At 39.5% G+C, this 16,965-nt stretch overlaps 1 protein-coding gene across 8 annotated transcripts in view; it reads right to left on the bottom strand.

Annotated features, from left to right (window-relative positions):
* The window catches only part of LOC308394748 (endonuclease V-like), a 68,538-nt gene that overhangs the window by 38,807 nt on the left and 12,766 nt on the right, over nucleotides 1-16,965 (bottom strand). Inside the window, exons 6-9 of one of the 8 annotated variants that reach the window (XM_080879218.1) lie at nucleotides 13,641-13,709; nucleotides 13,322-13,450; nucleotides 11,500-11,556; nucleotides 5,774-11,387 (exon numbers count right to left, since the gene is read on the bottom strand). In XM_080879218.1, the coding sequence (XP_080735344.1) occupies nucleotides 11,148-11,387; nucleotides 11,500-11,556; nucleotides 13,322-13,450; nucleotides 13,641-13,709 (495 nt within the window). In that variant the 3' untranslated portion in view covers nucleotides 5,774-11,147. Of the gene's footprint in view, nucleotides 1-5,773; nucleotides 11,388-11,499; nucleotides 11,557-11,829; nucleotides 13,451-13,588; nucleotides 13,710-16,965 lie in introns of those variants that run through there. The other 7 variants (XM_080879219.1, XR_013971283.1, XR_013971284.1 and 4 more) reach the window with 7 other exon arrangements.

Raw genomic sequence — 16,965 nt, forward strand, 5'->3', positions numbered from 1 at the left:
AACGTCTTCAAGTAACTTAAAGAAGTCCAGACGCTTTTCTTTGCAAGCTCCTTTGACTATCTGCTAATTAGTTGTAAGTAACAAACTAATAAAATACTAGAATTTCATTTACTAAACTGGAGCACCACCAAACGCCAAACAAGCAGTTTTGTTTGTTAGATAATTCGATATAAAATGTTCCAAAAGGTCAAGTTTAGTGATGTGATTTAGGGAAGGTGAGGCATCGCAAACAGCGATCGGCTGAGGTAGCCTGTGCAGCACACCTGTCAATCAAAGCAGCCACGCCCCTAACAACAAGACCTAGCAGCATCCAAAGAGATTGGTTTTGTACCCCCCCCCGGACACGTTTTTCTGTGTATTTTTCCATGAAGTTCTTGGAAAACATTTTGGATACTGGACTCCATGAATACTTTCACTATTACAGCATTATCATGTGAGGTCTATGCTGCCCCTTCAGGATGTGCCAAAAAGTCCCTCGATGATTCCTGACATCCACAGGATGCAGTGAAGCCTCGAGCATTTTATGTACTCAAATATTTTAGTGTTGCCTACAAATTCAAAACTGGCCTTTAAATAATATGTAAATGTGTTGCTTTATTCAGCAGATTTTACACTTAGCTTAATGATAGATTCTTGATCTCAATGGAACTAATGAAGACAAATAATGATTACATTTATAAAACCAAAGCCTGGCTTGTAATGACTTCTAAATTTATTCCAGAAACTGCCTAAAACCCAAAAGTCAGCACATGCACGAAAACAAGTAGAAGTAAAGGGAAATCCATGTGAGCAAAAGCAGGCACTGAAAGTTTCAGAGTTTTTCCTTTCCCCACAAATTACTCAACACTCCAACTTTGTGTAACTTTCGAAGACAGAGAAAAGTGAGACATATTATTATTCAGCGCTGGGACAGCAGGGCACAGACAGGGTGGAGCACGGTGATGATGTGAAGTCCCTGTAAGTACGACTCTTCTTAGTTAGCGAGTCTCAGCGGTCTCACAGAGTCTGGTTCTTTTCTGTCTGCATCGTTTGTGAGGACCGACATGCACGGGTGTGCTGGCATAGTCATGTGTGTACGTGCATGCACGCGTATGGGTGTATTTGTGTTACTGTTGAGGTGACAACAACCAAAAATACACTAGCTCTGCAGGCCTGAATTATTCAGAGAGTGGAGACAGAGCTGCGGGTGGCGGGGGGTGGAGGTAGATGGATGGATGAGAGGTGGTGGCGGGAGAAGAAAAAAAACAAGTACAGCAAAGACGAACAAAGTCAAGAAGAGCAAGAAGCGAGAAAGCTGAGAAAGTGGGCACTCGTCAAAAGCACAAAACACACATGCCATAAACATATTTTGTTGCAGTCGGCAGAGGGTCTAGAATAAATTCATGCATCTGTAGACTGAAGGTCTTAAAAAACAAAATATAAAGCTATATCTCTGTACTTCTTACACAAAATCTTTCTGGGTTTCAATAACTGCACACAAACCATGCATCAGCAATATCTCTCAAACACATGCATACCTCCTCCTTCTCTTCCTCCATCTCTTTTATTCTATGCATGCAGGCTCCCCATTGCCAATCACTCACATTGAAATTCCATCTGTTTTTGCAATCTGGGAGCACAGCTGTCAAACATTTCTGTCTCCCTGGCCGACGCGGGGGGATATATCAGAACCCAAAAGGGAAACTGGAGCGTGGAGTCACATATAGCGCCTCTTAGCATGGGAAATGCGTGCATCTTACATCCAAAGAGGAGTATAGGACTGCCAGGGAAGATGTTATTAGCATTGCTGACTCTGCAGGAAGGCTGTTCAGATGTAGTGTAAATAAAATTATATTGTATGAGAAAAAGAAAAAGAAATAATACAAACTTTATGATGCCTTTTAAGAATGTTATTTGTGTTAACTAAGTTTTACAGAAGCACACAGCAAGTCAGATGTAACATCTGTAGGAGGAGCAGGAACATAATTAGCTACGTGTGTTTTGTAAAGCATCCTGGAAAGGAGAGGTCTGGAAACTCGCTGTTACTGTACATCTCAGCCAAATCCACAGAATCCTGTTACCAGTGGATGTCTTCCCATTAGTGTGTGGAGGAGGAAAGTCTGCATAATAATGGATTTCAATCCCTCAAGTAGGCTTTGTTTTCCTTTTTTTCAAAATTTCTGCCTAAAAATCATCCTCCGAATCTGTCAGTTATGGCTACACAACCATACGGCCAAAATGAAAGATACGGGGCTGGATAACCTTGGATAATGTTGGAAGTCTCGCCACAGTGGGATTTGAAGTAGTCCAACAATCACTTTTTCAAGAAAACAACATATACCATTGCTTCAGTGATGTGTTTGAAAAATTCAATGCAGCTCCACCAAATTAGATGCAATAGAGGCAAAGCACCACCATCACCACCAGCTGAAGTGATGACAGCTTGATATCTTACAGTACTTGATCTATTCTCTCAGTGAATACTTGAACACGTGATAAGATTAAGATTTCAAACATCACAATGTTCATTTACAATTTCAGAATAAGGCAAAGTTTGCTCATTGGCTAACAGCTTGTGATTAACACATTTTATAGTTGTAATACCACTAGTCTGTATTACTAATAGTAGTACAAAAAGTAGTAATAGTTGTACCAAAATAAGAAGGAAGCATCAGAGAGGCCAGTTACATCCGAGTGAAGCCGTCTGACAGGATATAAATATGTTTGTCATGGAGCATTAGCAGCATTAGGTTTCACTGTTGTCCATTAGCGCTTTTAACTGACTGCTGATGAAAAGGATGGAAGGAGGAGGAGATCGACTTGTTGTGCGTATGTGCAAGGGATGTGTGTGTGCATGTATGTTTAGTGTCTGCATACAGCACGTCTGAGCAAAGACATCAGCAGTGTGAGCACAGATGCATTAAGAAAAAGCTGCTCCTGTGGTTGTATTTTTTATTAATGGATTTCCTAATAGATTTTTATATGATTTTTCAGTTTGCTTTTAACTGGAACATACTTAGTGAAGCTAAATACTAAAGCTACTTATATTATTTTGGATGCAAACACAATTGCTGGTTCACAGAGAAATGTCCTTACAGTTATATTCTCTCTGGGTAGCATGACGTGAATACAAGTCAAAAGAAAATATTAGAAGTGGTAATTATTTATCAAGCTCAACTGGTGAATGAAGCATCATAAAAGATGAAAGATAAAAGAGCCTGAAAAGGTATGTTTTCTTAAAACATAATATATGACACTAAAAAGAGTGAAAAAGCACAAAAGATCACCTTAGACAAGAATATTCATGAAATGGAGTCTGCCAAAACTCACAGTTTCAGAAATCATTAGGTCGGTGGTAATTAATGTTTCTCATTCATCATTTAATAAATGCAATCCATTATTGCACCTCCCAGTTATTGTCTCCATTCATCATTTCATCCATAACATGTCAAAAAATAAGAAAAAAGCTTCACTATAGCACCCGAGCTCTACATTATGGTATTTTTGGTCTAGCTTTCTTAAAACAGCAGTCCAAAACTGAAACATATTCAGCTTTAATTATATAAAAGAAGCAAACAAACCTGCAACTAATTAGAGAAACAGGAACTAAATCACTTGGTGGGTAGAGGTGGCTGTGGCTCAGGGGTAGAGCAGGTCATCTACTAATCGGAAGGTTGGTGGTATCATCCGTGCTCCGGTCTGCATACAAAAGTATCCTTGGGCGAGATACTGAACCCAGAGTTGCTCCCGGTGTGTTCACTGGAGTGTGAATACGTGTAAATAGAAAAACACTTTGATATGTTTGGAAAGTGCACAAAGTTACTGAAGGAAATTGCCGTCCCGGGTTTCCTCCGTGGCGTGAGCGATAAGCAGAGTTTTGTCCTTTCCTTCTAAGATTCCTAATTATTTAAAGTAACACTCAGGTATGCCGTTCAGCGTGTTAGTACGAGCTCGGGAGCAGCTTGGGAGAACAAGAAAACAGAGACTGCTTTAGGTTGCCTTCCCAATCGACTCAAAGGTTTATTTAGTACATAACAGCTTATATAGAGAAAAAAAAGGTTCGTGTGTCAGCAAGTTCTCAGTTCAAACCAGTACAGACCAAATAAGGAAACGTCTTCCTGCCTTGTGAGCAAAGAAGTATCCTGTGTGTAGTTTATCAGTTCAGCTACAATTTATGATCATCCCAGCAAAATACACAGAATACAGAGTTCTTTCATTAGTGAATTCTGAAACAAACCACCTGGCCTTTAACGAGCCTTTTTCTAAGAGATAAGGAAGGGAGGATGGGAGTAAGGAAGTGGTCTCGTCTCTGTGGTGTTTTCGACCTTGGGGTACCAGCCTGTGAGTCTTACACCTTAATTCTTGGGTCAGAGAGAAAGAGAAAAACAACTAGTAGATTGGCCTTATTGAGTAACAGTTTTCCTGTAAATGCTAACCGTGGTATCAAAATACCTAACAGTTACCATTGAGATTGTTTTGGTTGGTAAAAAAATATTGTTTTGTGCCAAAACGTGATGCAAATGCCACAGCTGAGGTTCCTGTTGAACGTTCGCCCTCATTGTGTTACAGTAAAACTCGGCCTGTCTTGTCTGGCAGCTTTTGCAATCAGAATTCGGATCTTAGACCGATGTTGTGCCACACACGTGCTGTAGGGTCTTGCCCGAACACAAAGAAGTACATGGAGTGGCTTAGCCAGTCTCCAGACCTCAATCCTACAGAAAACATGTGAAGGAAGCTGAAGCTTCGAGTTGCCAAGCGTCAGCCAAGAAACCTAAGACCAAAACCCTCCTTAGATGCGTGAAAACCTGGTGACCAACTACAAGAAACGTCTTACCCCTGTGCTTGCTGAGGGTTTCTCCACCAAGTACTAGGTCATGTTTTGCTTCACGATCAAATACTTACTTCACTGTCATGCAAGTTAATTGATGACTTTTACGTACTGGATTTTTCCTGGATTTTTGGTATTTCTGATATGATAGATGATATATGATTTTTGATATTCTGTCTCTTGACTAAAATGAAACTACCATAAAAATTAGAGACTGTTCATGTCTTTGTAAGTGAGCAGAAATCAAATTGAGCCGGAGATAAAATAATTATTTCCCCCGCTCTATATGAAGCTATACATCTTAACACTGCAATCTCTGCGAATTAGAGTGAGCTGCATCTCTCTAGAGATCCACGAGCTACAGTGAAGTTCTCTACGAGACAATGAACGAAACCCAGAAAAGCTTTTACATTAGATTAGATTTGTGGTTTTTGATCTGCAACATCCCTCTGATGTGTTAGCCTCCTTTATCTGCCCTCTGCTTGCTCTGCTCTTGATGTCATGGTGACCGCAGGGGATAAGCTGAGGCAGGTGTCTGCTGGTCTTTTACCTCCATCACATGTTGAAGCGTGGGATACCAAAGGAGTGTGAGAATTTAATGGAGAGAGGGAGCACAACTGAGCTGAGGCGTGAATTAGCTCTGTGTGTGTGTTTAAGTCTTTCCACGCTAACATTCTGCTGCAGTGCATTCACACATGAGCCTTCACTGCAGAATCCAACCATGATGTCATCTTTCCCTTTCAACTTTTTTCTTTGTGAATCTCTAAAGCTGCTGAAGGCGGGGTTTATTTCAGTCGTGATGCAAGGTGAGAGGATTTTATCAGGCGCGGGAGAGAAGAACAGAGAAGAACACAAGAATTATAGAACACAGGATTCAGATGCGCTTGTGTTTAGTTTGAAGACATAAAAAAATCCAAGGTCATTTTACAGACTTATAACTGGAATAACCAACGAAATGGGAAAAAGCCCCACAGATATTAAAATCGGCTTTCCTTTAGTTTCATAAATAAGAACATTTGCTGCCTCTTTCCATCATTGTATGTGTCACGGCGGGGTGCGCCGATGTGTGTGGAAACAGGACCCAAAAGCAGATGATGACGAGGAATTGTAATGATTAACAGAAAGGTGAACCTTTAATGCGATGACGGCAGGGAAATGAACCAAGAGACCAAAAACAAACAGGCAAAAACACTAAGAAACAAAATACTAAATGGTACTGAGACCAAAACCTAAACTATGACTGTGGTGGAAAAATAATAAACAAAGACCATGACTAAGACTAATAATACATAACAAACGAAAACTAGAACTATGACTGAGGTGAGGTAAACAGGCTAAGACCATGACTAAAACTGTGACCCTGGTGAGATAAACAGACGAACTGACAATGGCATGAAGAAAACAAAAGGCTTAAATACAGACATGAGGTGATCAGGGGAAGTGGCGACACATGAGGAAACAGCTGACTGACATGAATCTAATGACAGGACCAGGAGGAGTGAAACTAAATACAATGACCAAAGAACACATGACACTGTCAGAATAAAACAGGAAACACTAAAACTAGACATGACAATACAAACCTAACATACCAAATACGTGATGAATAATGCAAGAACACAAACAGAAAACCCAGGAGCAATAACTGCCTAAACTAAAGGCAAATAGGAAATAACACAAAACTAACAACATCTCAAAAAATAAGAACAATACAAAGAAAACTCAAAGTGCTGGGTCGGAGACCCAGCCTGTGACAGTATGCTAAAAAGAACAGTTCAGTTTAACGTTTTTAAAAATAAAAGGACCATTTTTGTCATGATGGAGTTTATCAGTCTTTCAGTTTGATATTACTCATGTTAACGTTTGGTTCTTCTTTCCTTTTATTTATAAGCCTTCCTGTGTGTCCTCTGTATATCTTACTCTATCACCTGAATTTTTATTTTACAATATGTTTATGTTTAGTTCTCTCTGTTTTCCTGGTATTAGTTTAGTATTTCAGTTGTCGGTATTCTCCCTCTGTTAAGTTCTCATTTCTGTGTTGATATTGAACACTTCCTGTTTTATATTAATAATGAGTTTCTTCTGTTTAACTCTGTTTAATTTGACTTTCTCCTGTCTCAGTGTTTTGTTTGTCATCACATGTTTCTTGCTCCCCAGCTGTATCCATTTTCCTTGTCAGCCCTCAGTAGTTCTCGCATAAGTAGCCTTATCTTTCATTTGCTCGTTGTGCAGTCGTACCGTTCCCCCAGGTGCTCGTTTCCCTGTTTCCCTTATTAAAGGCTTTGGATTCTAATCAGCCAAAATAAATGGTTTGTTCTTCAAAATTCTACCTCAACTCTTGCATTCAGGTCCTAAACCTCCACACTGCATGACTTCATATTCAGAAGTGCAAAACTTTTTTATTTTGGGGAGGTGGACATAACTTGAGTTCTGAATTAAATGATTCAATGCGAAAATAAAAATCAGTTGATCGTCTAACTCAGAGAAAACAGAAAAAAACAGACTGAATCACATTATTTCAAACTGGAATAATAGTAATAGAGTTATTTTTAGAAGGTACACATGCAACAAAATTTCGATGTTCGTAGGCACAATTTCAGCTAAGACATGATTATGAAAAATACAATTCAAATGAGAGGAGCATGGATGAATTACATTTTTAATGGGAGCATGATAAATTATATCAACATCTATGGATCATTAATGATTAAACAGCACAAAATCTGCAATATTTATAATATTGAATAGCACAAAATAATATATCAGTGATTAAACAAAATATGCAGAGCAACTATTCAAACCATTAATTGCCAGACATGCCAGCAATAATTTAATTAAAGTAAAGAAACTAGTTAGATTCAGGTTAACAATATTAGAAAAAACTGTTGCTATGTGGTGACAATCTTAATAATGGCTTTTTTCTGCAACATGTTCGTGGATAGACTGATCAGCGCCTGTATGTGGCTTTATGAATTACAAATACACAACAGTGCCTTAACAGATTTACACTTTTATTACGTTCACAGGGTTGGTGGGCCTCTGCAAATGGAAATCGGAAATCCCAGTTGAGGGTTACGTTCCACATGTAACTATAGATGTGTTTTTTTAATATATGTTTTTTTTACACATATATGCACTGATGAGCACAACTTGCCATGTTGTTGTCAACAGGTTGTATTCTGATATTTTTAAAAAAAAGTTAATTAAATAAGATGATTCATTAAATAAGACATTTTTTGCAGATAAATCACCATTGTGCAGCAACTATATCACTATTTGTGAACGTATTTCTAAATTTTTGCTTCAAGTTAATGAAGCTGTAACTAGAGTCTGAATTTAAGTGGCTAATATGAATTTCTGTGCACGTAGACAGCAACTGATTTGTAACAGACAAGAAGTTTGCACTTTATTACTGTTTGTCACAAACAAATTTGATGTAACTGCTAACTTGTCCCTATTTAATTGAAAACTGATAGCAGACTGACATCTAATTGCTGTTTTTCCTAGCATGACTTTAACATAAAGGCTGTGCTCTCTGATTACTAATTTGTAAGCAATTAAATAACTGGTTATTTGTATAGAACAATCAACACATTACTTTTTCCATTGCAACAAAAAAACAATTTGAATACTCTAATGTGGTTCTTTGTAATCACTGGAGGGAAAAAACTGTGAGGTCTAAAAGTGAAGATAGAGTTGCTAAACTGGGGACACAAAATAAAAGAAATATGTAGGACCAGCCCTTTGTCCTGAAGCCAAGAAGCACATCCTCTTATCCTCTGAAATCATGAATTATCTCACATTTGTAGTTTTCATGGATCAGACTGAAATCAGTAATTAGGTTTCTCATTTCTCTCTCCATTTCTTTCACAATAATGCCCTGGTTGATCTTATACTGACATTTTTAACAGTTATGCAGCACCTGTTCAGGAAGAGTGTCACACGTGTCACCCCAGGCTATCATAAACTCTGTGTTTTGAAAACAGGACAGCTACATTTATGACATTTAAAATCTGTTTGTATGTATAACTCGTTGTAGGTTGCAGCTTATTCAGGAACTGCTCGTCCAAACAACACAAGTGACTGAAATCATTGGTGACAGCAAAGACAAAAAAATAAATACAATGAAAGGCAAACGTGTCAACCTATCTTTCTGAGAAAGGGCCAGTGAGTGATGCAGTTTTCTAAATGCTAGAACTTTTTGGCAGGCGCTCATTAATATTTTACACCCTTCAGTCTTTTTAAGCGTTAAGGTGCGAGAGACTTGGAAAACTTGGACTCGTGTTAGTGAATATCCCCTGAGGCCTGTGTGTTTATGTTTGTCCTTCCCTTTACATACTGAGTGGAGACAGCACGTGTCACTCTAAAGAGAAAAACAGGTTATAGAGGACAACTTTTAGCCAAATTATGAGAAGTTCTTATCTAAATAACATCAAACTCAGCACAGCAGTTCCCAGCAACACACAGTGCATCGAATGAACTGTTGCTAAGCTACAAGAAGAAAAGACAGGTGGACAGAGAGGGATTTCTTGAATTATTCGTAACATCCAACAAGCAGTTTTTCACTCCAACCATCTCACATGGTCATGACATCTGGGTATGACCAGTTAATGTCACAAACATTTGTGTGTCACATGCTCCAAAGTAACACGTTAGTGCAATCACCATTCTTAGTGACGTAATAATCTAAATGCAAATATAAAAATCTGTAATCACACTATAGTTACAATTATTATTACTTGTATAACAAGAGTTTATTAGTTATCTGCACGATGGGAGGATAGGACAAAAAAAACACGTCTTTTTCTGCCTGGTAGGGGGAGGAAAATGGTGGAGCAGTTTATGACTTGGGAATGATGTTAAACCTGAGTGCATGCTGACCCCAGCCCAGCAGCCAGAGCCTGAACTTTAACAGGTAGAGACATAGTACACATGTAAACACTAAAGAAAAGTCGTATGTGTGCCCTCAATACGACACTGGTTTGTGTCGGTGAGCAGTATGTAGCATAATGGTTATATTGTTACCTAGTAACTATGTGATGGTGTGTTTCAGGTCATGTTATGGAGTAACATCAAAATAATGCAATAATTAGTGTAACAATTTACTTTCTCAGGTAAATTTTTAAGCAACGTAATGCACAACTTTTAAGAAAAGTAACAAGTAATGTGTAATATATTTTGAATACAATCAAGTGAAATGAGTTTTGTCTGTAGGATGGCAGGGCTCAGCCTTACAGATGAGGAGCTCAAACATCCACAGAGAGCTCAGCTGTTACTTCTTTTGTGTTAAAAGGAGCCAAGTGAGACGGTTCAGTATCTGATCAGGATGCCTCCAGCGCACTTCCATTTGGAGGTTTTGTTGGGCACTTTGAAGACCCAGAAGAAGATCTGGAACCCACTGGAGAGATTATATTGTTGGGACCCCCTAAGAGTTACTGCAAACCCATGCTGGGGAGAAGGACATCTGGAATACGCTGTTTAAACTGCTGTTACAGCAACCCGACGAGATGAGATGAGCAGAAGATAATGGTTTAAATGTCTGGCCCAGTACATTAAAGATAACATTTCAGTCAGGCTGAACCATCAAAGGATCAGATCTCCACTTCCTCCCACTTCGCCTTGAAAATCAAGGCACAAATATCTGTATGTTGTTTGTTGATTTCAACTCAGCACTTTGGCCTTTAGCGCCACAATCTGACACTAGATGTTGGACTTCCTCAGACAGGAGCGTCACACCACAAACCTCCAGGTTTGAGTGTTCAGCCTCATCCTGTTCACACTGTTCTCCCACGATTGCATTCAGAGACCCAGAGAGAACTCTATTGTGAGCTCTGCAGAGAGCGCAACCGTTCTGGTGAGATTATAAACACTGATGAGAGGAAGAGAGGATTTATATCTAGAGGAAATCAATAATCTTACAGCATGGTACACAGAGAATAACCCACTGCTCAACATCAGCAAAGGTAAAGAGACAAGGAAGCAAAAACACCCTCACTGGAGCTGAGGTGGAGCCGACGCAGAACAAGAGGCTGACTAGATGGTCAGCCAAGCAACCTTTGGATGTGGAGTCCTACCAAGTATGTGCAAGTGTGGGACTGACACAGAATCTGTTTAAGTGTGGGTAGTTATATATATTTGCATCTTTCTAGTTTGTCCACGATGAACATTTGCACACAAAAACCTGTTTTCATTTTCTACTGTCAAACGTATTCAGTTATTCAGTCTTCCTGTCAGGTTGATCTCTTTTTGATTTTGCTTTTTTCATGAGATGTGACTGTGATTTCAAAAGCCTGAAGGATGAAAATTTGCCTGCCAGCGAGACGTAACATCGCAGCTGGATCTATGAAGGAGAAAGTACCTGTGGCAGAAGCCGGGAGAGAACACGAGGGCAATGCTGGGAGACACAGAAGGGAATGTGGATGTCAGAGACTGAAAGCAGAGCAGTTGGGCAAAGAAAGGAGGATGAAGAGGGAGGCACTGGTGACTGGACAGAGGAAGGTAAGATTGTTCCTGCTTCTCTCTGATGTCCACAGTCAGTCCCTGTTGCTGCCGGATGCCCCTCTCCCCACCAGCTAAAACACTTGAAATAAACACACACAGGAGGAGGTGAGTTAGCCGCTGCTACTGCAGCTCCTCTGGTGAAAAAACTGATAAAACTGATTTTGAGTGTGAGTGTGTGTGTGTGTGTTTACAGTGCAGTCAGGTGGCTTGCAGTAATCATATGGTGCACTGCAGAAGCACAGCACAGCCTAGTGGCAGAAAGAAAAAGATGAGGTGATGTTCCTCCTCTTCCTCAGGAAAACATTTAGTGGTTGTTTTTGCTATTTTATGTTGTGAGTAAAACTTTTAAGACATTTAAAAAAGCACTTAACTTTCTATCCCAACTTACCCCGTTACCAGTGCCAGCATGCACTGGGCAGGAGGCAGAGTACGATATAGCTGAGCAACAAGAGAAAAGGGACACTAAAAAGTTCATAGTGAACTTAATCGCCACCACTGGGCGACAATTCAGCTCACTTTATTGGGTTGTCTTAAATTTTTGCGGGCTGCAGTTAAACAAAAGGAATCAACAGCACATTGAGCCTCACGCATAAATATTTTTTATCGGTGGCATTTTCAAAACCAAAACCAATCAGTGCAGAGGGCTCATGGGAAATCAGTAATGTCTATCAGAAAAGAAAAAACAGTTGAAATCAGGTTAAAAAAAAATGTTGATTGTGGACACACCTCCAGCCTCCGTAAACATTTAATCAAAGGTTCGGTTGCCTCATGACAGTGTGATAAAATGCACTCTGGCTTAAACTGTATTTATGTTTCACTTTAAGGAGTGATGGAAGAACAAAAACAGCGTCTCACCTTTGCAAAGTAAAGGAGGAAGGAAATTGACTAGTGGTGAGGGGAGCACACTTTTATACAAATGTATCATTTTGCATCTATAATTAGCGAAAGACTCAATATTCACAAACCAGGAGGAAACTCTTTAAAATACAAACAAACAAAATGTAACTTAAATAGCAACAGATAACATACCAGTTATGCTCAAAACAACTGTAATATTTGTGCCTTTTTATTTTATTTTATTAATTTTGATATCAAGTATGAAAAGTATTTGGAAAAAAAAGTATTTTAACATATCAAAAATTACAATAATAATTAAAATGAAAATGTTCTCTCTCAGTTAAAATATTTAAATAAATAAATATTTAAAATTTAAATTAAAAAGATAATTGAGTGCATATTTTAATCTATGAAGGCTTACTTTGTAAGCACAATGCACTCTGTGTCAATGTGGTGAACTGGTGGCACTACAGAGCTGTCATTATGACAGCTGATTTTAGGTTTTTTTAAGTAACCAAAGCATGGTTACATGGCTCTTAGTCGAATAAAAGAGCTTTTACTTGTTGTTGGTCATAGGGAGCGTCTAAAGTAAGCAAAATATCATTGGCCTAATTAAAAAAGTTCACTCTGTTCATCATCCATTCATTTCTGTGCATCTCAAATATAATAGCAAAGTATGAACCATATACTTTCCAACTTTGCGAAGATCCTGTCTGCCTTGCAGTTAAAAATATCTTCAGTGTCACACTATAGCTTTGTTGCACTTGTGTCTGACAGCCGGCATCATCTTATCGTTTGAAACTGTCTGCACAGTTTTCTGCGCCGGGGCTGGAATTCATATAAAAATACAGCCAAAATTGGAACATCCCTAATTTGGCTGCATATATTCTTCTTCTCTCCATTTTTACATGTCTCCCAGGCCCTGCTGCCAATAAAGCACTGCATAGCGTGATGCTCACACCTCCTCGCTTCACAGCAGGACACTGTTACACAAGTGGTGAGCACTGCTCGCTCCCTGAAACAGTGTTCTGCTTCTAAGATGAGAAGTTCAACTTTTGTTTCTACTGTTCACAAAAAAGGCTTCTAGCGTTCCTGCAGCTGCTCTGCTGAACACTCATGATGGCTCAATGCACTTTTACAGTGCGTGTGTGTGTGTGTGTGTGCACATAGGCCCACCTGTCTGATTGGCTCAGGGACCCGGTATCGGCAGCATGCGTGTGTGAGGCGGACAGCTGTGTCCAGGCTGATCTTGTGGCCCACAGACACGTACACTGGCTTCGAGCTCTTGTCAGAGCTTCGCAGTGCCTGAATTCAAAGACAGAAGTCTGCTGTAACTTTTCAGCATTCATCTCGCTCTCCAGTTGTGATCATCATAAAGAATTTGTTGCGTTTGACTTTCAGCAGCGAGGGTTTTCTTTGAAGTCAGCAGCAATAACACAACACCTTTGTCAGAGGTATTTGTTTCTATTTTCTGTGCATCTGTCCTTTGCCGCACCTTTCCGAGCACTTTGCCTGAGGCGCCTATGAGTGGGAAGCTGTCTCCTCCTCTTTGCAGAGCAGCTATCTGTGGAGGCAAAGAAACAAAAATCAAAGTCAAAACAGATGTACAGATGCCAAAACAAATAGCAGCAAGCTGAAACAAAGTATTAACCTCCTGCAGAGCCTTCACACTCGCGTCACTTTGTCTCTAACCTCTGCGTGGCCCCACTTTGCTGTCCAACTAGAGCTTCAAAATGCTAAAACAGGACCACATCTTTATTCCACTGAAAGGACGGTGGGTTATGACTTTGAAAAAGAAAATCCAGACAGTCTTGTTCCCAGAAAAAAGCACTGCACAAAAAATATTGTTTTAAATTTTAATCTGGCATAAAAGGGTACAATAATAAAACTCCTAATACAGATTAATGATAATGTAATAACAATGTACTATTTACTTTATTGATCCCCGTGGGAAATTCCTCTCTGCATTTAACCCATTTACTTAGTGAAGCAGTGGGCAGCCATTGGGCGCCCGGGAAGCAGTGTGTAGGGACGGTACCTTGCTCAGGTATACCTCAGTGTAGCCGTTCAGTGGATTCGAACCCCCGACCTTCCGATCATGGGGCCCCCACGCTACCTACTGAGCTATCCCTGCCCCAAGTAGAACAATTAAATAAACTGTATTTTGAAAAAAAAAATGTTTATATTATCTTTGTTATCTCATTTTTCACAAGTAAATGAATAAAATTATCAATGAATTCATTTAAAAATGAAGGCAAAGACTTTATTTGGACTTTTTCTCTTTTTGGAAAAATGTCAAAATCTTTTTTCTAAAACTGTGTTTCGTCTCAACAAATTCAAATTCATGACATTTTTTTAATATTCCTTATTTTCAATTAACCGCCACATATCTACAGTAGTCTGCAGACTGAGTTTGAGTAAACTAGAGGCCTAAGACCATATTTCAAGTTGTGTTTGAGTTTTGTGAAACGAAAGCATGTGATCGTGCAAAAATATAATTATTATGCATGAGATTCAAAGAGAGAGATTTTGACTCAGCTAGTTACCAATATGTCACTCACCACCAATTGCTAGGAGACGGTCTTCTGTCAGAATCACTTGGATATGCCATCTGTGCAAGCTGTTAAATACAACCTGAAGCAGGACCGTGCAACAGATCGAATTTAGATTTCAACTGCAATGTTGTCTGCCATCAATTATTGAAATAAGATAATCAAGATAAAATGGTTATTGTGCTGCAATCTGCTCATTCTTTTCTGTCACCGCTCCAACTTTCATTTCCTTCTGTCGCCCTCCTGCCACTTTGATGGAATATAGTTTCTTTGTTCTCAGTTTGTTTGCTGTCTAAGTTTTGGTTTTCTTTATTCCGGGTTATATTTTAGTTTAAGTTACTGTTTGCATTTATAGAGGTTATGTTTTTTCTTCTATGTGTTTCCCTCTTTTAAGCTGATTCATGTCTCTTTGCTCCCCTGTTCAGTTACTGAGTTACTTCCTTACTGTTTTATTTTGGTAGTTATTTGTGTCCTGTGCCTTGTTTATAGTTTCACTTCCTTCCCATCCTTTCCTGATTGCCTTCACCTGTCTCTCCTAACCCAGCTGTTTCCATTGCCTGCATTGATCTTCATATCACTGCCACCCTGTGCCATGTTTACTTTACCAAACAATTCTTTTCAAGCAAACGTTCTGTTAAAAAGACAAGTTTTTGTCTTTTGTTTTTTAAGTTTGGTGACTCAAATATTATTTTCCAAATTCTCTGAGTAATGGTGTTATATAATCACGATTCAACAGTGGCTAAAATACTTGTGATGAGAACATTTGTCCTAACCTAATCTATGTTATAAAGTTTGGACTTAATATTTCAGACACATTAGACAGCAAAAGCAAACATTTGATGTGATCATTCAGGCGTTAGACTTGAAGTGTCACTGAGATATAATGAAACAGCCAGACATAGAAACAGTCCTTGAGTCTGAAAAACCTTTAAATGTACATATTTTTTCCAACTAAGCTAGTTTTAAACCTAAAGAAAAAGAACTAACTCTAATAAAAGACTAGAAAATTATTGATGTACTAACTGGCTCATCTTTGACGTCTCATGAGAGCCCAGACCAGATGCCTCCATTTTTGATTGAAGGATGCTGGACTCAAAGAAAGATTTTAAATGACCTCTCTCTTGATTTCTGTTAGAGCTAAAGTTTTGTTCTCACAGTCAAAGAGACGGTGCAAAGTCAGATGCAGTGATGCGGGCTGCTGTTGACAGGTGTGCTCTGGGTTATGGGCCAGAGCGATGAAGGGAGTTTAGCCTCCATGATGGATGGAGTGTCTGCTCTACTATGACTGATTACAGCAAGCAGCCAGCAGGGAGACAGGAGGGGCCGCACGGGGCATCCAATCCCGGCTGGGATGAGGCCAATAGTGTGTGTGTGTGTGTGTGTGTGTGTGTGTGTGTGTGTGTGTGTGTGTGTGTGTGTGTGTGTGTCTGTGAAAGACAGGAATAGGACTGAAGCCAGGGCACCAGAAGTCAGAAACACGGGGTAAGTCATCAATAACACACTAGTTTGAGTTACAGCCAGGCTATCAGTGAGAGAAGAGACAAAGAGAGACAAACAGGGAGAAGGAGATGAAAGCGAGAAAGGGGATAGAGTATGAGAGGAGGACCGATAAACTGGAGGTTAAGGGAGAGAGGAAGAAAGAGAGGAGAGCCGACGAAGACCTGAGGGACTCTGAGCAACACAAAACTTCAACAGAGATAAAATTTTCCAAAAGTGTACTGAGGACAAAAAGGAGGGAAAGAAACATTTTCTACCCTCTCTCATCCTGTCTCTTTTGTCTAAAGCTCGGCTCACACAAAGGCCCACTGCATCACTTCCAGCACAGGGACATCATGTTCAGCTTCAAATAAAAAAACAGCGAGCAGAGAGAGAAGGGCTTTCATGTTCACGGCATGTGCTTTAATGATGACAGAAGGCAGTCAATACAACCTAATGATTCTCCATCTTAACAAGTTATCCGTTGTTCTTATTCACTGCTAAAGATGAACAAACAGCTGTCTGTTTTCAAGGCCTTTGTTACTTTGCTTTACTGACTATTACTGTATATAAAAGATGAACTTAATCATAGTCACACATTGTATGTGGACTAATGTCTTAAAGCCTCGCATCTGGCATTCTGCCCGTTGTTTTCTTCGGTGACACACTTTTGACAAGAGGCTGGAGGTCTAAAAATCAGCCAATGCTTACTCGTTCGCTTTATTAGCAAAGTGAATCTATAAGTGCAGCACTGCTCATAACACTGGAATTTCACTCTCCACAACTGGAGGT

The sequence above is a fragment of the Rhamphochromis sp. 'chilingali' genome, assembly GCF_963969265.1.
Source record: "Rhamphochromis sp. 'chilingali' genome assembly, chromosome: 4".
NCBI classification, from domain to species: Eukaryota; Metazoa; Chordata; class Actinopteri; order Cichliformes; family Cichlidae; genus Rhamphochromis; species Rhamphochromis sp. 'chilingali'.